The sequence below is a fragment of the Mobula hypostoma genome, chromosome 3 (assembly GCF_963921235.1).
Source record: "Mobula hypostoma chromosome 3, sMobHyp1.1, whole genome shotgun sequence".
Taxonomy (NCBI): domain Eukaryota; kingdom Metazoa; phylum Chordata; class Chondrichthyes; order Myliobatiformes; family Myliobatidae; genus Mobula; species Mobula hypostoma.
In genome coordinates, this window is record NC_086099.1 from 144,789,300 (window position 1) to 144,812,809 (window position 23,510).

Here is a 23,510-nt window from a genome sequence, read left to right on the forward strand (position 1 = left end):
CTGATGATTGTACACTTATGGCCCACACAGAAGCCAATCTTCAACTGCTTGTTGATAGGTTTGCAGAAGCCACTTTTTGGCCTCACCATCAGTCTACAAAAGACAGAAGTCCTGTTCCCACCTGGTCCAAAGTCTACTGCCCCTGGCCCATCCATTTGCATCAATGGTACACAGCTTAGAACAGTGGAGGAATTCAAATACCTTGGAAGTGTTATTCCGAGTGATGGCTCCCTAGACAAAGAAATTAGACAAGGCCAGTCAAGCCCTTGGGGGCTTGCATTCACATGTACTAAACCAGCATAACATCCGAAAAGCCACGAAACTCAAGGTGTACATAGCAGTCATCCTTAGCAGTCTATTATATAGCTGTGAAACCTGGACCGTATACAAAAGGCACCTTGAAACGCTGGAACCCTTCCATCCTTCCATACATGTAGCCTGAAATGAATCCTGGGCATCCATTGGCTAGACCGTGTCACCAACCTGGAAGTCCTCGAAAGAGTAGAAAGCACAATGATCCTGCAAGCCCAGCTTTGCTGGAACAGGGCATGTTATACACATGGAGGATTCCAGAATACCCTAATAGTTGCTATACAGAGAGCTGTCGCAAGGAAGAAGAGTTGGGGGCGATCTTGTAAGAGGTTTAAGGTCTAGGTGAAAGCCAACTTCGCACATGCTAACATAGCACCTAAGCAGCTTGAGCAGAGTTCTCAGGATTGGATTGGATGGCGTCCCCTGGTAAGTTGAGCCTCCAACAATTTCAAGAATAGTTTCCATGCAGATCTGGTCACTGCTCAAGAGAGGAGAAAAATAGCCACTGCAGTTGCTTCTACTGCGGCCGGACGATTTACCTGCCCTCACGGTCAACACTCATGCCTTTCTCGAATTGGACTGCAAAGCCACCTCAGAATGCACAATTAATGAGCTTCGCGGACAAACGTCATCGTTGGAAAGGATGGGCAACCAACCATTCATGGGTATTCATTTATGGTTGAAAGACAATTAAATTTGAACTTTAGACAAATGACCAGATTACACTCAGTGGCCACTTCATTAGGTTCACCTGCTCGTTAATGCAAGTATCAAAACAGCCAATCATATGGGAGCTAGTCAAATTATAAAAGCATGCAGGCATAGACAATTAATTCAGTTGTTGTTCAGAACAAAGAGCATAATGGGGGAAAATGTGATCTAAGTGACTTTGACAGTGGAATGATTGTTAATGCTACGTGGGGTGGTTTGAGTATCTCAGAAACTGCTGATCTCCTGGGATTTTGATACACAACAGTCTCCAGAGTTTGCAGAAAATGGTATGAAAGGCAAAAAAAAAAAAAATTCAATGAGTGGCAATTATGTGGGTGAAAACACCTTGTTAATGAGAGAGGTCAGAGGAGAATGGCTAGACTGTTTCAAGCTGACAGGAAAGTGACAGTAACTCAAATAACCATACATTACAACAGTGGTGTGCAGAAGAACATCTGTGTATGCACAACATATTAAACCTTGAAGTGGATGGGCTACAGCTGCAGAAGACCACACTCAGTCCTACTCTGTATCTAATAAGTTGGCCACTGTGTATATTATACCAGGCTCTAGCTCCATGCACAGGTCCCAATCAGCACAATTAGAGCCTTTCTGTATGCTGACAGAACTATAATGCCAGAGTTGGCGCAGATTTGGTGAGTTGAATGGCCACCTATGTGTCCTAACAAGCCAATAAACCTAAACTAAAGTAACAGCTTGCTTATGATCTGCCACACCAAGTGGGGAAGGAAGGTCTTCATTGAAATTGTGCTTGAATAAATACCTACCCATTACCCAGATGCAGTCAGCCGGTGGTGTCGTGGCATCCACACTGGACTTCAGGGTGAGTGATCCCAGGGTTGAATATGGCTGGCTCCTTGCACACTTCCCATCTATACTGGAGTGAGTGTCGAGCTAGCAACTCAGCCTTGTAAAAAACACAAAAGTGCTGAAGAAACAGCAAGGTTGCTGTCTGATGTGCCTCGAGAAGGCATGGAAAGGAACAACAACAGAACTCAGATGCACATGCATGTGTGAAGATCAAAGAGAAACTTTGTTTTAGTGGACCTTCTGATCCTCAAATCACAGCAGCTGAACATATTGGAGAGGTATAAATTTATACAATGTCAATCAACAGTAATTGGTCAGAAATTTTTTGAACACCAAAGTTTTCTGTTTATTAAGATTCAAAAGATAACTCTTGAGGGGAATTTAACAATTGCTATTAATGGACTTCCCTTTGTGGATTCGTATTTCAATTCATTGAGGAGATTGATGAGGACACCCAGAATCCAAAGAACTGGAAGCAAGTCATCCTCAACTCTGAGGAACTGAGTAGAGAACTTAAAGAAAACAATCATAAAAGCATTGCATTTTGATAGGTCTGAATTTTTGTCGGAGGTTCTTCATGAACTTCATGGTATTTCACACCACATAGCTGCTGTAGAGTTCAAAACACCAGTTCAAAGCAGGAAAGTGTCAAGAACTTACACGAACTGCATTTATGCTGAGGATCTACTCTCAAGTTCTGTAACAAGTTGTATCTGCCAAAAGAACCACAAGCCCGTTCATCTCAATGGAGATTTTACAGTTTAAGAAGCCTATGAATGCAACTTACATTTTAATTAATTTTTGTTCCTAGTAATGTCTATAATCAAGGTTTAACTTGTTTTAGGTTTATATTTTAATTTCATATTCACAAACTTTGAAAGGTCTTGGCAGCTTTAAGAGGCAACAAAGATAGAAAAGCGGCTGTGTGCTCAAGTTTTCTGGGCAAGTTATACATGTGACGCAAAGTCGCAAAGAGTAGTGGGAGACTGGAGGATTGGGAAAACTTTATAAAACAACAAAGAACAATTAAACAAGAAATAAGGAAAGGAAAGATAGAGTATGAAAGTAAATTAGCACAAAATATAAAAACAGATAGCAAAAGGTTTTATAAATATATAAAGCGGAAGAGGGTGGCTCAGGTCAATGTAGGTCCCTTGGAAGATGAGAAGGGGAAATTGATATTGGATGATAAGGAAATGGCTGCGGCATTGAACGACTATTTTGTGTCCGTCTTTACGGTGGAGGACACGTCTAAAATGCCAAAGAATGATGTTATGGATGAAATGGGAGGTGAGGACCTTGATAAAATCACTATCACTAAAGAGATAGTGATGAGCAAACTAGAGGGCCTGAAGGTAGATAAGTCCCCTGGTCCTGATGGGATGCATCCCAGGGTGCTGAGGGAGTTGGCGGAGGTTATAGTAGACACATTGGTAATCATTTACCAAAACTCTCTGGACTCTGGGCAGGTCCCGGCGGATTGGAAGACAGCAAATGTTATGCCACTTTTTTAAAAAAGACGTAGGCAAAAGACGGGCAACTATAGGCCAGTTAGCTTAACATCTGTAGTCGGGAAAATGCTTGAAGCTGTCATTAAGGAAGAAATAGCAAAACATTTAGAAAGGAGTGTTTCCATTAGACAGACGCAGCATGGATTCAGAAAGGGCAAGTCCTGTTTGACAAACTTACTGGAGTCTTTGAGGGCATAATGAGTGCAGTGGATAGAGGGGAACAGGTGGATGTCGTATACTTGGATTAACAGAAGGCGTTCAATAAGGTGCCACACAAGAGACTTATAAATAAGATACGGATGCATGGAGTCGGAGGAAGTGTATTGGCATGGATAGTGGATTGGTTAACCAATAGAAGGCAGAGAGTTGGTATAAATAGGTGGTTCTCCGGTTGCCAGTCAGTGGTGAGTGGGGTGTCGCAGGGGTCGGTGCTGGGCCCTCAGCTGTTTACCATTTACATTGATGATTTGGAAGGGGGTACTGAGTGTAGTGTAGCAAAATTTGCTGATGACACGAAGCTGAGTGGAAAAACAAATTGTACAGAGGATGTGGAGAGGGATATAGATAGGTTAATTGAGTGGGCCAAGGACTGGCAGATGGAATACAATATTAGTAAATGCGAGATCATCCATTTTGGAAGGAATACTCGAAGAGCAGATTATTATTTAAATAGTGAAAGATTGCAGCATGCTGTTGTGCAGAGGGAATTGGGAGTGCTTGTTCATGAATCGCAAAAAGTTGGCTTGCAGGTACAACAGGTTATTAAGAAGGCAAACGGAATGTTGGCCTTCATTGCTAGGGGGATTAAATTCAGGAGCAGGGAGGTCATGCTGCAAATATACAGGGTACTGGTGAGGCCACACCTGGAGTACTGTGTGCAATTCTGGTCTCCATACTTGAGGAAAGTTATACTGGCTTTGGAGGCAGTGCAGAGGAGGTTCACCAGGTTGATTCCAGAGTGGAAAGGGTTAACCTATGAGGAGAGATTGAATCGCCTGAGACTATACTCTCTGGAATTCAGAAGAAAGAGAGGGGATCTTATAGAAATATACAAAATTTTGAAAGGAATAGATAAGATAGAAGGAGGAAAGTTGTTTCCATTGGTAGGTGAGACTAGAACTAGGAGACATTGCCTCAAGATTCAGGGGAGAAGATTTAGGACGGAGATGAGGAGAAACTGTTTTTCCCAGAGCGTGGTGAATCTGTGGAATTCTCTGCCCAGGGAAGCTGTAGAGGCTTCTTCACTAAACATATTTAACATACAGTTAGATACATTTTTTACACAGGGTAATTAAAGGTTATGGGGAAAAGGCAGGTAGATGGAGTTGAGTTTACAGACAGATCAGCCATGATCTTATTGAATGGTGGGGCAGGCTCGATGGACTGGATGACCTACTTCTGCTCCTATTTCTTATGTATTCCAATTCGATTGTGTGTGAGGCTATGGATTACTGCAGCTTTTAATATTAAAGGCTTTAAGGTCATGTTGTAAGAGGTGCACTGAAAAAGTTGGGCCAAATTTGGCAACCAGCTGCTCATAACTCATTTTTTCATTGTAGATAATTAGGCTCCTTTTATCATCACTGCTTAGTTGTAGTCCTTCAATATCTTACAGTATGCTACTGTAGTGTGTACTGCAGGTTAAAGAAAGGAACATTGTTTGGAAATCTACACATAGCTTCCGCTATAAATGCTGATATACAAGTCTGTGTCTTTGGTCAGCCTGCACCCTTTTCCCAAATATGGAGAATCGAGACCTCAAGTTATTTTTCTTTTGGATAGACAAAAAGCAAATTGCAGACAGTAAGAGAACATGTGTAGAAAAATGTAAACATAAATGGCCAAAGAAAATCCAGGAAAGTTAGGTAGTATGTTTGAAGTTACTAAAGTCAGTTTTCAGATTAAAAGCTCCAGGGTATAAATGGGAGAAATTGCGTCTTGGTAGAAATTTATTCCAAGTCAGTGGTGCTGAGCAGGCAGCACAGTAACATAAGCACAGCTTACATTGCCTTTGAAAAATGGCTCTGAATTTCTAAGATAAAGTACAACATGCTGATGCTACTATATAAATTAGAAGTTACTCTAAGTCAGGACTGTTTCCAGATAGCTGCCTGCATATCTTGTTCCATTTTATTACCACTGTACAGGAGAGGAATGCAAAATGACTTCTAATGGAGATAGCCTTGGAGTGTCGGTATGGTTTCTAGCCAAAAAGGAAATCCTTATCAAGCAACTGAAGCAGATCAACCATACAGAATAAATGGCAGAGACCATAGAACCAATGATATACCGAGGGACCTTAGAATACCCCTGGAAAATGGTAACACAGCTGGATGGGTTAGTAAAGAAAGCATAAGCTGAGACAGAGTAGAACACTGGGATGTCATATTTTCGCTGTACAAAATATCTGTTACATCACAATTGAGTTCAGTCTGGTCAGCAAACTACAGGAAAGATGTGGTAACGATAGGGAGTGCAGAAGAAATTCACACAAGGACTGTTGTTATAAGGCAGGGGTCCCCAAGTTTTTTTGCACCGCAGACCAGTTTAACATTGACAATATTCTTGCGGACTGGCCAGCCAACTGGGGGGGGATAGGATTGCCAACTTTCTCACTGTGTTTTTCCCGAGAAAGACTACCATGACCATGAAGCCTTGCATGGGCACCTCTGTGCACATGCGTGACGTGTGCATTGGAGTACGTGCCGATTTTTTTCTACAAGTCGGTTTCGGCGATTCTGTTCAGTGAAACTACACAGTACATACATTGCTTCTACTTTATATATGCTGTGTATTTATCATATCATTCCTGCTTTTACTATCTGTTAGTGTTATTTTAGGTTTTATGTGTTATTTGGTGTGATTTGGTAGGTTATTTTTTGGGTCTGGGAACGCTCAAAAATTTTCCCATATAAATTAATGGTAATTGGTTCTTTGCTTTACGCCATTTCAGCACAAAAGGTTTCATAGGAACGCTCTACCTTAGCAGAGGAAATACGGGACAAGGGCGGTCCCGTATGGGACAAACCAATTTAGCCCAATATACGGGATGTCCCGGCTAATATGGGACAGTTGGCGACCCTAGTGGGGGGGGCGGGGTGGAGGAGAGGGAATGTTAATCACGACCGGAATATAGGTGATAAGTCAACTATGTCATTTATAAGTGGCTAATGCTAAATAATGCGAATTTAATATTAAACACACAGCGCATATTTTCCTCACATGAATATAGTGATAAGTCAATTATAAGTCACTTATAAGTCAATAGAATCATAATATTTTAAGTAACGTTTGGATATTAAACACACAGCGCATATTTTCCTCGTATGAACATATAAAATCATTGCAACACACCAATATCGCTGATTCAGTGGGAGCCCTGGGCTTGTTTCCCTGCAACAACACGGTCCCATTGAGGGGTGATGGGAGACAGCGATACTCGAAGGGGGTTCCTTATGTCCAGTCTATTACGCAATTTAGTTTTCGTTGCATTCATTGCAGAAAATCCCACTTCGCAGAGATCTGTTGGAAATGGAAGCAACGTTTTCAGTGCTTTCGTGGCTATCTCAGGATATTTAGCCTTGACTTTCATCCAGAGTGCCAGCAGAGATATTATGTCAAACATACTTTTCAGCCTGCTGTCATTTGAAAGCTGAAGGAGTTGATCTTCTTCCCGCGCTGACATGGATGACGCGTGCATAATGACCTCACTTGCGTTCAAGTTCAACAGTGGGCGTGACAGGGAATGAGAAAAGGTGCAGCTGACTCATATCGTTTCACATCGCCAAATCATATCGTTTCCTCATGGCCTGGTAGCAAGCTTTGCAGCCCAGTACCAGTCCGCGGCCTGGTGGTTGGGGACCACTGGTGGATAATAGATAGGCTGGGTTTATTTTTACTAGACTGCAGGAAACTAAGCAGATCTTATAGGGATTTATATTGTGATATGATATTTATATGCAGATAGGATAGACAGTCAAAATCTTTCCCTAGGGCAGGGAAGTCTAGAACTAGATAGCATAGGTGGCAGGAGAGAAATGTAAAGGGATACAGTTTTCATACAGAGTTTGGTGGTTATCTAGCACAAGCTGTCGGGATGTGATAATTTCAACTCAATATTTAAGAGGCATTTGGACGTGCACTCAGAAAAGGAGGAGAGGGTTATGGGCTCAGTGTAGGCAAATAGGATTAGTGTACTGTAGGTGGGCATCACAGTTATCATGGACAAAGGGGACCCATTTCTTTGCTATAGAAAGTGATAAACTTAATCTATGTCTCCCAGTGTAGAGAATCTAGCACAATAACAAATACAGATTGCTGGATTGAAGGAATTGAATTTAAATTATTGTCAAGTCTTGCATGTGTGAAGTATACAGACATTGGTATATTAAATGTAATATAAAACAGCAAATACTGCAGAAAAAATCCACAGATCAAATATTATAGATAGAAAACTAAAGTTAATATTTCAGGTCAACTTCATCAGAATTATTTTTTCTTTGGTGTAGTAAAAATAAGTGGATGAATTGCATACAAATGTGACTCATTTCTCAAAATGAATGCATAAAGGAAAAGTTAGTAGATGGAAAATAAAACAGTTGATTATCAATTATTAATGACATACAAAGAGAAATATTGAACTATCATGATTCTGAATAAATTTTATTTCAGTTGTTATCCAAATGCTTTGGTAGTTCTTTTACTTTAGCAGGGACTAAATTACCTACTGTGTGAAATAAAGGGAAAAAATATAAAAGGGTGCTTGGTCTTTTGAGAGATCCACAGGAAAAAAAAAGATACAAAATGAAAGCATTGAAAATTAGTTGAATGTCGGTCTTTCTAACAGCGGCTCCTAGGACAGATGAGTTTGATTAGCACGAATTCCCAACACAGAGTTACAGATAATGTAGCAATAGATAGTTTTGTCACTGAAAGGCTGCAGACATCTTGATTAGGAATTGACACACTGATGTAATAAGAGCTGCTGTGAGGTCATAGCCAATCTCTGTTATCAGACTAATAATATTACGTATTTATCAGTCAGTCATAATAATTTCCGGTGTTGCTATGTTCCCATTGCAATTGGTTATTCGGGAAACTTCTGTAAGACTTTTCCGCAGAGGGCTTTGTAGTGAATTGTTTGAAAGCATAACTGAAAGATTGGGGATGGCAGAAAGTCTACAGATCTTTGATGCATCATATAAAAGCAGCAGGTACAAATTGGGTTGAAGAGGTTGAAGTGTAAAGCATATTCGTTCTGTTGAACTGTTACCAACTTGTTTTTGATCCTCTTTATTCAGGTAAACATGATTGGGTTAAACAGCATCATCTATTTTGGCTGGTTTAATGGCAAGGATCCAAATCCGAAACAGAACCCTGGAGAGATTGTAATGTATTCCTACCTAGTATTCTACAAGTAAAATCACATATCATTACTAACCATGACTTGGTTAATATAAGCTGTGAAGGAGTTTGTCATCCAACACTGGATGTTCATTGCTGAGCTAATAATCAGTTATTATTGCTATCTCTATTCAGTTGGCACGCCTGTTGATGTTTCTGTGTTTAACCATCATTATAACAATGTTTTAGAATGTCTGTCATTCAATCCAACTTCAATGGGTACCGTACTTTCATAACTTAAGTAGCTATTTTCACCAATGTGTTTTCATGGACGAACATTAAAATATATAAATCTGAATCTTATTCAAAGACCCACTTTTTCTGAAGTTAATTTTTATTCCTGGCTACAATACAACTTTACCGCTTTGTAACAGTCAAAATCTATTTTACTCCATGCTTTGTATGACTGTATTACTTTTTTATATAGTACTCTGATGTTTCCTCATTTTGTAATCTTTCATTTGTAAATAGGAGTAATATCCACATATGTTACAAAGTACAAAAATAGAAAGTAAATTCTATGTCACCATATACAACCCTGAGATTTGTTTTTTATTATTGTGGGCTTATGCAGTAAATACAAGAAACACAATAGATTCACTGAAAGGCCACACCCAACATGATGTACAAATGACCAAAGTGCAAAGAACAACAATCTGTGCAACTACAAAGGAGAAAATAAATAAATAAATATGCAAAAAGTATTGAGGACATGAGTTGAAGTGAATCCATGGGTGTGAGAACAGTTTAGTGATGGTCGAGTCAAATTATCCCCTTTTGTTCAAGAGTCTGATGGCTGAGGGGTAATAACTGTTCCTGAACCTGGTGGGATAGATTCTGAGACTCCGGTACCTTCTTCCTGATAGCAGCAGCAAGAAGAAAGCATGGTCTGGATGCTGCTTTCCTGTGAGAGCGCTCCATATAGATGTGCTCAGTGGTGGGGAAGGTTTTACCTATGATGGATTGGGCCATATCCATTACTTTTTGTTGGATTTTCCATTCAAGGGCATTGTGTTTCCATACCAGGCTGAGATGCAATCAGTCATCATACTTTCCACAACACATCTATAGAAATCTGCTGAAGTCTTAACTGTCATGCTGAATCTTCGCAAACATTTTAAAGGCGCTCTCTGCTTTCTTTGTAATTGCATTTAGATGCAGGGTCCATGACAGATCCTCTGAAATGATTACACCAACTCCTATATCTTGATTCATCGCCACCTTTGATTCGGCCAGCTATGTTGGTGTTGTCAGCAAACTTAAATATGGCATTGGCACTGCTTAGCCTCATAGTCATAAGTATAAAGTGAGTAGAGTATGAGGTTAAGCACACAACCTTGTGGTGCACCTGTGTGATGGAGATTGTGGAGGAGATGTTGTTTCCAATCCAAACTGGCTGGGGTCTGGAAGTGAGGAAATTGAGGATCCAATTGTACAAGGGGGTATTGAGGCCAAGGTCTTGAAGCTTGTTGATTAGTTTTGAGGGGGTGATAGTGTTGATAGCCAAGTGTAGTCGATGAAGAACATCCTGACGTGCACATCTTTGCTATCCGTATGTTCCTGGGTTGAGTGAAGAGCCAATGCGATGGCATCTGCTGTGGACCTATTGTACTGGTAGGCAAATTGAAGCAGGTCCAACAAGTAGCTTCTCAGGGAGGAGTTGATATGTTTCATCACCAATCTCTCAAAGCACTTCATCACAGTGAATATAAGTGTTACTAAGTTCTTCTTAGGCACCTGTATAAGGGAAGTATGCTTGAAACAGGTGGGCACCTCACACTGCCGAAGCGAGAAGTTAAGATCTCAGTGACACTCCAGCTAGTTGATCAGCACACGTCTTTATACTCGGTCAAGTACCCATCTCCACCAGAAACTTTCCATGGGTTAACCCTCCTGAAGGATATTCTCATTCGGAGACTGAAGTCACACGGTCATCCATGTCTGTGGGAGTTTGTGAAGGCTCCTCCATGTTTTGATAGTCAATGCGAGCATAGAAGACATTGAGCTTATCTTGGAGCGAAGCCTTAGTGTCAGCTACGTCACTTGGTTTCACTTTGCATTCAAGCCCTGCCACAGCTGTCAAGCATCCCCCAGTGACTCAAGTTTGCAACATTACAATGCCAATATGGTACAAATGACAATTGCACTGCATAAGGGTCCTAAATTAATGAAAACACTAACACTCAAAATAACATTGAGCAATAACATTGCCTCTTCATGCTGTTGAATAACTCATAGCTTTGTTATTAATGTTATTACTACTTCATAAAGTTTAATAATTTACTGTAAATTAGAATCATGAGATGTTTACAGTCCCCAGCTGCCAGCATATGTCACTACCACAGGGTGCTAGAAGAGATGGGTTTTCTAATGCAGCCACTGACCCACCACATGACATGCATTTTTACAGAAAATATTTGCTTATGAATAGGTAGTACATTATTAATAATAGTTTCATAAATTATTCCAGAAATAGGATGAAATTTAAATTTTAAATCTTTGATTTTTTTTCAATAAACTTCACCTAATGGGATGGACAACTTTCTGAACAGATTAATTTAATCAGAGTGATATCCAAAATGTGGCTAGTGGATTTCATGCATAACCTATCAAGTCCCCGTTTCTTTATCTTTCTTTACTTATTTGTCTTTGTTTGAATTTAGTAAGCCCAAAGGTTTAGAAAGAACTATTCTTAGTGTTACTGTTTTTTTCATAAATACGTGTTAATTCCCTTCCATGGCTAAGTTAGGATGCAGAGAAAATTATGAGAAGAGATTTTATACATTGTGATTAACAAAGTTCCATGGCATGAATCCAAAGAGCAAATGCCTGAACCATATCCTACACGTGACATGTAACAATTTCCCAAAACCATCTTGGAACCTGCTGAAATATATTTTTTTGGTGGAGACTAATATAACTTGGAATTTTTAAGTTGCAAGTTTTTATTACATTCATGGATTATTTGGACCTTTATTATATGATCCTACATATTTCTATTTAAAGTAACAACTTACAGAGCTTCTCTAAATGTTCTTTCCTAAAATCACATTGATTGTCAAATTCGCTGATCAATAACTTCTCCAGGCAACAGAACACACCTATACTGTCAAACCCAATTTTACCCTGAGAAATAGGTTTACAGATATATTTTGTATGCTGGTACATTCTATATATAATGACCAGCACTGTCCCGTGAAGCCCAGATTCCATGCTAATTGTGTATACGGATATTTAGCTGCATTTAAAAATAGTATCGGAACAGTTCATCCTTCCAGTATAGAAAGAGAGAGGCTTTAGGATACCAAATTAAACCAAGATTACAAACGTACGCCCAAAAATGAGCATGAAGAAGAAGAACAATGCTTGTATGAATTTAGCAATAGATTACAAATGGAATAAGTATTTTGATTTGAATCTTCCATCATAATTCAATTCAGATTGCCTTCTGGTCTTGATTACATGCACTATTGAAGATCTGTATAAAACAACTTGCAAATTTAAAGAAAATTCTCATCAAATATTATTTGTTTATATAGCTGTGTGTTTAAAGTCTAAATGGAGATATCTGGAACCAAAAGCTGTGTTCAATTTTTGTTTCACTTCACTGCTAGAGAGAAGCAAATGCTTTGAGACTATTCTTTGGTCTGGTCCACCATTGGCAATATCAATGCTCATTGCACTAAATTCACTAATATTTTCCATTTGTGCCAACATTCAGAAGAAGCTTTTCAAGTACCACACTATAATATAAACAATCCTAATATTTGATTGTTAGTAGATTCTAATCAGTGTTTTCAGTTTTACAGGCTGGAAAATAAATCAGGGAATAATCAATTCTGAATGGATTTAGGAATATTCAAGTCCTGTTTATGCATTTCAGCTGATTAAATGAGGTTACAGACTGATGCTGCTGTGGATATTATTAATTAGAGTGGATGATAGATGCTTGCATTTAAGAAGATCACTGGCTAAAGGAGCTGAAGGCAGCAAATGTGCTGCGTGGACTATTCATAAGTAACATTGTCTCTTTTTTGCTCCAGATTCCAGCATATGCAATCTCTTGCATCAACATTATCTAGACCAAATTTACCAAAGTGCTGTTGCCAACCCTCTGTAAGGATGTTTGTATGTTCCTCTGGGTGCTCTGGTTTCCTCCCACATTCCAAAGACATGCCGGTTAGGAAGTTAATTGGTCAGCAAATTGTCCTATGATTAGGCTAGTGTTAAATAGGTGGGTTTCTGGACTGTGCGCTCTTTGGGCCGGAAGGGGCTGTTCCGTGCAGAATCTCTAAATAAATAAATAAATTGTATACCCTGCATCCTGAAGCTGTGATTCCTCATTTTGGGGGGGAAAATCTACCTCGCACTTAGTCTTTTTCCTCCTGCTAGACTTCTATCAGATCTCCTCTCATTCTTCTAAACACAAATGAATATACCATAGGTCCAAATCAATCAGATCTCCCCTCATATGTCAGTCTTGCTCTCCTAGTATTCGGTCTAGTAAACCATTGTTGTATTGCTTCCTTCCTTGGACAAGGAGACCAGTTCTGCAAACAAAACTCCAGATGGCCCTTTGCAACTGCAGCTACACGTCCACTACATTGTATGACATCAGATTAAGATCAACAGGTCATTTACCTCCCCAGTTGCTTTCCCATGTACAATATAACTGGTGTCTGAGAACAGCCAATTCCCACTTTCCCAATCTCTTGCCATTCAGATAATAAAGTGAGCAATTCAGCCAGCCTGCCCAGTAAACAGTCAATGTTTTGGGCTGAGACCCTTCATCAGTCCTGAGGTACTGGAGGTACCTCATAAACTGGCTTCAGAGTGTAATATTGTGAACAGCTGGGACCCAAATGTCACCTCTGGTTAGCTGGACCCTGACAACCCACACTTGTGCCTCAATCTCCCTTCATTTACTTGTGCAAAACAAGAGCAAAATGGCCCCTGTCACCAAACTGTTCTGGAGTTTAAACAATGAAATACCATCTTTATACTGAAATTGAGTGTTTGTATACAAATATGGATCGAATAGAAACTTTGTGCACTTCTGAATCCCATCATTTGCATATTTACATACCAGTCATATTACTTATTTCAGGTGTTAATAACCAATTAAGTCTGTGATAAAGGCCAATCACACTTTGGTAAAATAACCATCAAATAGTAAGTGTTGTCCTAGAATTCTGTTTACGTCTTTATCTTGTCTCCATATGCTCTGTGATCTTGGTTTCCAGGCTTGAATGGAAAGGCTGGACAAGAGTTGGGCTTTCAAGGTCCGTGTTCAGCCTGAGTGACTGCACCATGTCTGCACTGTTTCTGTCAGCTTGACATCTTGGCTGTTGCCTTTGTAAGCGTCCATATACTGTATAGAAATACTGTACAGAGTGTCCTTGCTCTGTTTTGTTAGCACACCATTTTAACCATTGCTGTGCTGTAATTTCCACACAAGCACCACTAGTCATTGCCTGCCACTCAGGAAAAGGCCTGTCTACTCCAACACAATACACACAAAATGCTGGAGCAACTCGGCAGGCTAGGCAGCATCTATGGAAAAGAGTACATAGTCAATGTTTCAGGCCAAGACCCTTGGTCAATTTTGATGGTATCAGAAAGGAGCTGGTGAGTGTGAACTGGGACATGCTGTTTCTGGCAAAGATGTACTTGGTAAGTGGGGGGCCTTCAAAAGTGAAATTTTGACAGTACAAAGCTTGCTTGTGCTTGTCAGAAGGAAAGATAAAGATAATAGGTTTAGGGAAACTTCATTTTCAAGAGATATTGGGGCCTTGGTTAAGAAAAAAAGTGGTGCATATCAGGTGTAAACAGGTAGTAACAAATGAGGTACTTATAGAGTACGTATATGAAATGCAAGAGAACGCTTAAAGAAGTCAGGAGGGCTAAAAGAAGTCATGAGGTTGCTCTAGGGGACAAGGTGAAGGAGAATTGCAAGGGATTCTACAGATATGTTGAGAGCTAAATGATTGAGGAACAACTTCATCCCCTCTGCCATCTGATTTCTAAATAGACATTGAACCCATGAACACTACCTCACTACTTTTTTATTTCAGTTTTTCTGAAATACGTATTTTAACTTAACTATTTAATGGACATATATATATATTTATTGTAACTCCGTATTTTCTGTACATTTATTTATCATGTATTTCATTGTAATGCTGCCATAAAGTTAACAAATTTCATGACATATGCCAGTGATATTAAATCCGATTCTGCGTATGATTGCAAGGGACAAAATTGGTCCTCTGGAAGATCAGGATGGTAATCCATGCGTGGAACCAAAATAGATGGGAGAGATCTTAAATAGATTTTTGCAACTGTATTTACTCAGGAGATGGACACAGTCTATAGAAGTGAGGCAAAACAGCATCAGGGGAAGGACAACTTGGATGGTATCAAAAAGGATATGACAAGTGTGGACTGGGACAGGTTATTTTTGGACAAAGGTGTGTCTGGTAAGTGGGGGCCTTCAAAAGTGCAATTTTGAATGTACAAAGCTTGTATGTGCCTGTCAGACTAAAAGGGTTAAGGGAACAAGTTTAGGAAACTTTGATTTTCAAGAGATATTGAGGCCATGGTTGAGAAAAAAAGGAGGTACGTCACAGGTATAGGCAGGTAGGAACAAGTGAGGTGCTCATGGAGTATAGGTAATGCAAGAAATCTGGAGGGCTAAAAAGAAGGCATGAGGTTGCTTAAGGAGACAAGGAAAATCTTAAGGAATTCTACAGCAACCTTAAAAACAAAAGGATTGCAAAGGACTAAATTGGTCCTCTGGAAGATCAGAATGGTAATCCATGTGGAGCCAAAAGAGTTGGGGGAGATCTTAAATGGATTTTTTGCATCTGTATTTACTCAGGAGATGGACACAGAGTGCATAGAAATGAGGGCCCACTTCCTGGACCCTATACAGATTACAGAGGAGCTGGTATTTGCTGTCTGGAGGCAAGGGCAGAAATTGCAGGGGGCCTAGCGTTGGTAATTAAATCACTCTTAGCAACAGGTGAGGTACCAGAGGATAGCTAATGTTGATCCGCTGTTTCAGAAAGGCTTTAAAAGTAAACAAGTTAATTATAGGCCAGTGAGCCTGACATCAATAGTGGGAAAGTTATTGTAAGGGACTGGACATAGGAGTACTTGGATAGACATGGACTGATTAGGGATAGTCAGTATGGCTTAATGCGTGGTAGGTCATGTCTAACCAATCTAATAGTTTTCCGAGGAAGCTACAGGAATGTTGATGAAGGCAAGGCAGTGATGTTGTTTACATTGACTTTAGCAAGGCGTTTGACAAGGTCCTGCATGGGAAGTTGGTCAAGAAGGTTCAGTTGCTTGGCATTCCAGATGAGGTAGTAAATTGGGTTGGACATTGGCTTTGTGGGAGAAGCCAGAGAGTGGTAGTAGATGGTTGCCTCTCTGACTGGAGGCCTGTGACTAGTGGAGTGCCACTGGTATCGGTGCTGGGCCAGTTGTTGTTTTTCATCTATATCATGATCTGGGTGATAATGTATTTAACTGGATCAGCAAATTTGCAGATGACACCAAGATTAGGGTTGTAGTTGACAGCGAGGAAGATTATCAGAGCTTGCAGCTGGATTTGGACCAGCTGGAAAAATGCCAGATGGAATTCAATGCAGGTAATTGCAAGGTGTTGCACTTCGGTCGGACCAATCAGGGTAGGTCTAACACAGTGAATGATAGGGCACTGAGGAGTTTAGAAGAACAAAGGGATCAGGGAATACAGGTTCATAATTCACTGAAAGTGGGGTCAAAGGTAGATAGGGTTGTAAAGAAAGCTTTTGGCTCATTGGCCTTCATAACTTAATGTATTGAGTACAGGAGATGGGATGTTATGTTGAAATTATATAAGACATTGGTGACGCCTAATTTGGAGTATAGTGTGCAGTTTTGATCACCTACCTACAGACAAGATATAAATAAGGTTTAAGGAGTACAGAAAAAATTTAGAAAGATTTTGCCAGGACTGGAGGATCTGATTTTTGAGGGGTATAGAAAGGGTAAATGCAAGCAGGTGTTTTCCATAAAGGTTGAGTGGGACTACAAATAGCGGTCATGGGTTAAGGAGTAAAGGTGAAAAGTTTAAGAGGAACAAGGTGAAATTCCTTCACTCAGAGGATTGTGAGAATGTGAGAGCTCAATTTCAATGTTTAAGTTAAGTTTGGATAGGTACATGGATGATAGAGGTATGTAGGGCTATGGTCCTGGTGCAGGTCGATGGGAGTAAGTAGTTTAAATGGTTTGGCACGGACTAAACGGGCCAAAGGGCCTGTTTCTATGCTGTACTTTTCTATGTCTTTAAAGAAAATCTAACAATCAGTAGAAATTAAATGTGTAACATGTTGTAAGGTTTCACTGCTGTGTAACATGCTCTAAGATTTCACTGATAGTGTAATGGTTTCTCCGTAGCAGCAATGTTTGGGTTATGACTAGAGATAACGAGGTTTGGAATGCTGTTGTTCTTTCTTGTGAGTCTGAAAGAGAGATTTTCGCGGTCTTTTGCTGGGGAGAGATGAGAGAAGACGCGAATGGAGGGAGTTGGTAGACCGCCAGATGGAGTGGACTTGGAGCAAGGGTCCGAAGGGCAGCGACGATTGGAGGAGGTCGATGGTGGATGAACGGCATTATCAGTGAGCTCCAACATTGCACAATAGACTGTTTCATAAGAATGGGCCCTTTTTCTTTTCGTTTTCTTTACTAACCATATAGTCAAAGTAAGAATTAATTATAAAGCTTAATTGTTTAATTGCATATTGTGTACTGTTTGTTATTTCGGGGTACTGATTTGTAACAGGGGACACCGCGCAGCATCCACCCAAACAAGATTTCTTAAGTTTGGCCGGGCCAGAGGCTATCACCCCCTATATTAAGCTGCTAGCCAAAGCATGAGTTACAAATGTGGTCATAATTAATGTGAAATTGCACAGACAATAAAATAATCCTCAGATAGGTAATGGATTACAACATTAACACACACAAAATGTTGGAAGAACTCAGCAGGTCAGGCAGCAGCTCTGGAGGAAAATGAACAGTCAACATTTTGGGTCGAAATCCTTCATCAGAAAGGAAAAGAAGGGAGCAGAAAGGTGGGGAGGAACTGGCTGGTGATGGTAGAAAATACTGCCAATCTTTACCTGCTTAGGAAAAATGTGCAAATGAATGTCTTTCATAAAAGATATATTGAAGACATTATCATGAGTGTATATCTGATGGGTGCCAGAAGTATACAGAGCAAATGGGTGTTCCTAGCAGAATAATCTAATCAGTCCTATTCCTTACCTTTTACCTCACAACTCTGCAAGGTGTTTTTTCTTCTGTGTGAATTCCATTTGAAAACCCAGATTGACTCTCTTTTCGAAGCTGATTTGCAATTAATTCCAGATCCTGACCACCTACTTTTTGTATAAGTGTTTTTGTTTCTCTGTATGCTCCTTTAATCTATGGCCCAAAATTTAAGTCTGTATCCTTGAATCATCTGTGAATGGAAACAGCTTCCCTCTGTTTACCATCTTAAATCAGTTGTGATCTTATACATCTGTCAAATGTTCACTGATTTACCTTTAATAATAGCTTCTTACATTTTCCCAATGACAGGTAAGTGAATTGGCCTGTTGCTTACCATTTCTTCTTCCCCTAATTTTATTTCATTCTCTTGCCAGAGACCAAAAGCACACGTGACTCTGCTCCAGTTTCAGAGACTCTTTCAATTTCAGCTATGGACTTCACACATACCATTTTGTGAACTCAGGTACAGGAATAAAGGAATTTTACCCCCTTGTGCAGCCTGCATTCAACCATAGCAACAAAACGTGACATTCATTGTCCTGGCATAATCATGATATTTTCATCCTGCACTAGGGCCACCACAACGATCTAGAGGATGACTTCTGAGCACAAAAGCTACCTGCTGATTATAAACTTTTACCTCTAATGCACAATTTAAATACAGGCATGCATCAAAAGAAAGACATGCTGTCCTATAAAGTACAATAGACCAGACCCTCAGGGAGCTGTAAAATACTTCCATTGCTTGATCTGGTCTGCTCTAGGGAAGGTTTGCAATATGAAGCAAAGCTGTTACTAAGATGTGTGAAAGACAGGAGCCATCAGCAGATAGCACTGACATGAAACTACAAGCATACAAATTAGGAGCAAGAGCAGGCGACCTAGTTCCTTGACCCTGTTCCACCATTACATAAGGTCCTAGCTGTTCTAATTCTAACTTCAGCATCCCCATGACTATGTGGCTAGACACAGCTCAAATGCCATCTATAAATTTGCTGATGACACAACTATTGTTAGCAGAATTTTAGATGGTGATGAGAAGGTGCACAGGAGTGAGGTAGACCAGCTGGTTGAGTGGGTCATAGCAACAACCTTGCACTTAGCATCATTAAGACCAAAGAACTGATTGTGGACTTCAAAAAGGGTAAGACAAGGGCACACACACCAGTCTTCATCAAGGAATCCAAAGTGGAAAGGGTGAGCAATTTCAAGTTCCTGAATGACAACAACTCTAAAGAACTATCCTAGGCCCAGTATGCATTAACAAAGAAAGTACAACAGTGGCTATATTTCATTAGGAGTTTAAGAAGATTTGGTATGTCACCAAAGACACTTACAAATATCAACAGATGTACTGTGCAGACTATTTTAACTGGCTGGTATGGAGTGGGGCATTGCATAGGATCAAAATAAGATGCATAAAGGTGTGAACCTAGTCAGCTCCATCTTGGGCACTAGCCTTGTCAACGTTCAGGACATCTTCAAGGAGCGATGCCTCAAAAAGCTGGCATCCATTATTAAGGACCCCCATCACCCAGGGCGTACCCTGTTCTCATTACTACCATCATGGAGGAGGTATAGGAGCCGAAAGGCACACACTGAATGATTCATGAATAGCTTCTTCCACTCTGCTGTCAGATTTCTGAATGGACGGTGACCTCACCACATTTTTTTTTTCTTTTTGTGCTATTTATTTTAACATTTATATATATTTACTATAATTTACAGTTTTTTTAATTAGGTATTGGAATGTCCTGCTGCTGCATAACAACAAGTTTCACAACATGCCGGTGATATTAAACTTGATTCTGATTCTGTCTAGCTGCAGTAACCTTGCTAAGTCACAGTAACCTTTCCCCTTCTAGCTAAGAAGCATTAAGATGACAGGCCGGAAACCTTATTACATTGCAATATGAAAAGCAGAAACCTCAGTATTTATTAACCATCACCTCATCTTCCCTATGATTTGGACCATCAACCATTTGTGATAAAAATGTAAAAATGAAAATAAACCTAAAATAAACATTCCTAACCAAATTTATGAATTAAATGTTATAATACATATCAATTCAAATAAGTCACCATTTTCCAGTGCCACTCCTCTGTAACTGATGTAAAAACATCTGCTTTAATCTTTTGGAACCGAAACTCAAGCGTACACTAATGCCTTCATAGCCATGTGCAGATTGATGTATATAGGATGTGCACATTTGTACTTGTGTCTGCATATGCCAGGTCTGTGCAGCAGAGGCCACTGTTCAGTTGCCTTGAGCCCTGTCGACATTCAACACAGACAATTGACCAGTGGGCAAACATGCAACAGTCATTCCATGTTCAAGGAAGTTTTTTTACACGGCTATATTCTGATAGAAGTCATCCACGATCCAGAGGAACAGCTTGAGAAGAGTTAACCGGGTAAAGACAAAGTGGCCAGTGTATGGCCTGGCATGATATCTTCAGATGCCTTTGGAGAATAACGAATGACCCTGGAAGACCTTGCTACAAACTCAGTCAGGTTCAGTGTCTAACCATTTTAGCATGTGCAGCAGAAATCTGTACAAGCTCATTTGTGGTGTGGCCAAGTGAAGATGAAGCCATCTGCGTGAGGGGGAAAATTTATGCTCCCAGAGAGGCAACTCAGCAATGTTGGTAATGAGTTGGAAGATAGGCTGATCAGCAGCTCTGAACACTGCCATATTATTCAGCGAACCTTGATTGAACCCAAGCTTCCTGACAGGTTTCTCAGCATCCTGGTCCATCAATCCACAAATGAGACACCTGCAGCAGCAGCAACCTTGCCTTTTATCTCGCTGACACTGGCAGTACCTCCTACCGTCTGCAGGCCCTCATGCTCAATGTATAACTAGCTGCAGATCTCACATTCAGTCCATCAGATACTGTATCACCAGTTAAAAGTCAATGGGAAATAAATAATTGTCAAGTTGCCAGGCCAGGCTGTGATGAACTATTGGAAAATCTTCATCAACAGTTTGGCTAAAGGGATTATTTTTTCCAAGATACTGAATTAGGTGAGATTATAAGCACAGGGGAGAATAATATGTAGGAGTTACAAAAGGATACAGAGAAACTGAGTGAATGGGCAAGAATAAGGCAGAAGAAATACAGTATAATGTGAAAAGTGCATTAAAGCAGAATGTTTATTGAATGGTGAGAACCTGGGTAGTGTTGATCATGAGGGGACCTAGGTAGCCTTGTTCATGAGCCACTGAAAGCCATCATTATAGGTGCAGCAGGCCATTAGGAAAGCAAAGGTACATTAGCTTTTGTTAGGGGAGGATTTCAATAAAGGAGTAAGGAAGTCTTATTGTAATTGGGCTATGGTGAGATTGCACCAGAGCAGTGTGGACTGTTGGTCTCTTTATCTGCATTATATCCACAACAAAGTGAAAGGCCCCTTTTTATAAGCTTTATACATATGGCATCATATGAAGAACTTTCAAAAATATTATTACTCTTTATTCCATTAAAGAACTCATTCATTAATGGTGCAATGCTCTCTCCTTGATTCTTTTGTCAAACAAGCAGATCTTACAACCTGGAATGTTCAGTTGCTAGTCATGCCCTCTTTCAACCAATAGTACCATGTTTCCAAGTGCTCATCAACACTCTCAGTCCAACTCCCAACTAGTCAAATATCTTACTTTAAAGTAGATTCATTATAGCCTTACATTCCTGCCATGTGCCTTATCAATCCTACTAAGCTCTATTTATTGGTATTTCCTGAGCCCTCCAATCGTACATCTTCTCTGTGCCCCATTCTCCTGCCAAAGGCTAACCTCCCTGCAAGGATGCTAGACACCTCTTACAGTTCACGCATAATTAGCCTTGTTTGCTCTGGTATCACCTCTGGAAACTGTCCCAGTGATCCAGAAATCTAAATCACTCTCTCCAACACCATCTCTTCAGCTATTCATTCATTTGACAATCCTTCCGTACCTAAACATGCTTGAATGTGGCACTGGAACTAACCTACAGATTATCATTTTAGAGGTTCTACTTTTTAATATACTAACTAGTGCCCTAAATTCATGCTGTAGACCTCTTGTTACCTTTGCTGACAGTACAAATGTGAACTTTAATATTTGTTTGTTTACTCTCACCGTTTGAGTACCATGCATCTATTTGTGACATCCTTGACGCTCGCACTAGGGAGGTACTACAAGACCCCGTAGTCATGGCTGGAGCTGCTGAAATACCCATGTATTCCCTACACTCTTATCATCATTGCCCCTAGACTCTGGCAGCTCAGCCAGCCTCAGCACAATAATCTTGGCTCAGCCCAGACCAAATAAATTCACCCTCATCACTTATCAGCATGGAGGAGAGATTTTGGAGTCATGGTATCTCAATCAGAAACTCATTTGACAGAATTGACATATTTTCTTGAGCAACAGCCTTAGTTAAAATAGAGAAGTACGAAACAGGAATTGTGTCTCATTTGTGCAACAACTGTTCCCAACTTATGAATTTACAGACATTTCCTATGTACCTTACACCATTATCTATTTTAATTTATCTGTTGAAAATTCTCACTTCGGAGAAAGATGACGTACAATCACTTCACAGCAGAGTCACAACTTTAGTTGGTCTGGTGGGAATTGAATGCAACTATCTTGTGTGACTATGACCATAAGGTAATCATCACCAGTACTTTACAGATGTGCCAGCTGTTTTTCAAGTTTTTGACACCAAGAGCACACTTGGTTTATTGTGGGTTTATGAAGCCCTGATAAAACTGAAATATAATGGGAATATGGAGAACTCTCCCACTGGACTGTGGAGGGGGGAGGGGTAGGGGGAGGGAGGGAATAATGTCGACTCAGACCATGAGAGGCCTGCGTTGGGCATTTTCGTGCCTTACAAGGCGCAGATTGGAAGTCTGTGTGGGGCGCCATTCCTCGCACAGACACTAGAGCAATGTGTGGTTAAGTGCCTTGCTCAAGGACACAAACATGCTGCCACAGCTGAGGCTCGAACTAGCGACCTTCAGATCACTAGACAAACACCTTAACCACTTGGTCACGTGCCCAACATTAATAAAGACTGTAATTATGCCTTACACAAGGGAAAAAAATGCCATTGTTACTTGGGTCATTTCTGAGGAAGGTGAGACCAGTGGAAGCTTGGCTGATTACACTGGAATTAGAACAGGTCCAGCATCCTTGCAGGGAGGTTTGCCATTGCTGTAGGGATGGGTTTAACTTCAATTGACAGAAAATAGGGGCACAGAGCAGATGCACAGTCAGAAGTCCAGGAAGTCCACAGGGCAATGACCCAGGCCCAACCATCTTTTTCAAAGTTCAAAGTATTTTATTTTATGCAAGTACATAGATGTCAACATATGCAACCCTGAGATTCCTTTTCTTGTGGGCAATCAAAGAAAGACCACACCTGCAG

At 40.3% G+C, this 23,510-nt stretch overlaps 1 protein-coding gene across 1 annotated transcript in view; it reads left to right on the top strand.

The window, feature by feature from the left end:
• si:dkey-256h2.1 (uncharacterized protein LOC337520 homolog) overlaps nucleotides 1-9,459 on the top strand; it is a 203,331-nt gene extending 193,872 nt beyond the window's left edge. Inside the window, exon 12 of the mRNA XM_063043813.1 lies at nucleotides 8,666-9,459. Within this exon, the coding sequence (XP_062899883.1) occupies nucleotides 8,666-8,785 (120 nt within the window). The 3' untranslated portion in view covers nucleotides 8,786-9,459. The remainder of the gene's footprint in view (nucleotides 1-8,665) is intronic.
• Nucleotides 9,460-23,510: the final 14,051 nt, after the last annotated feature.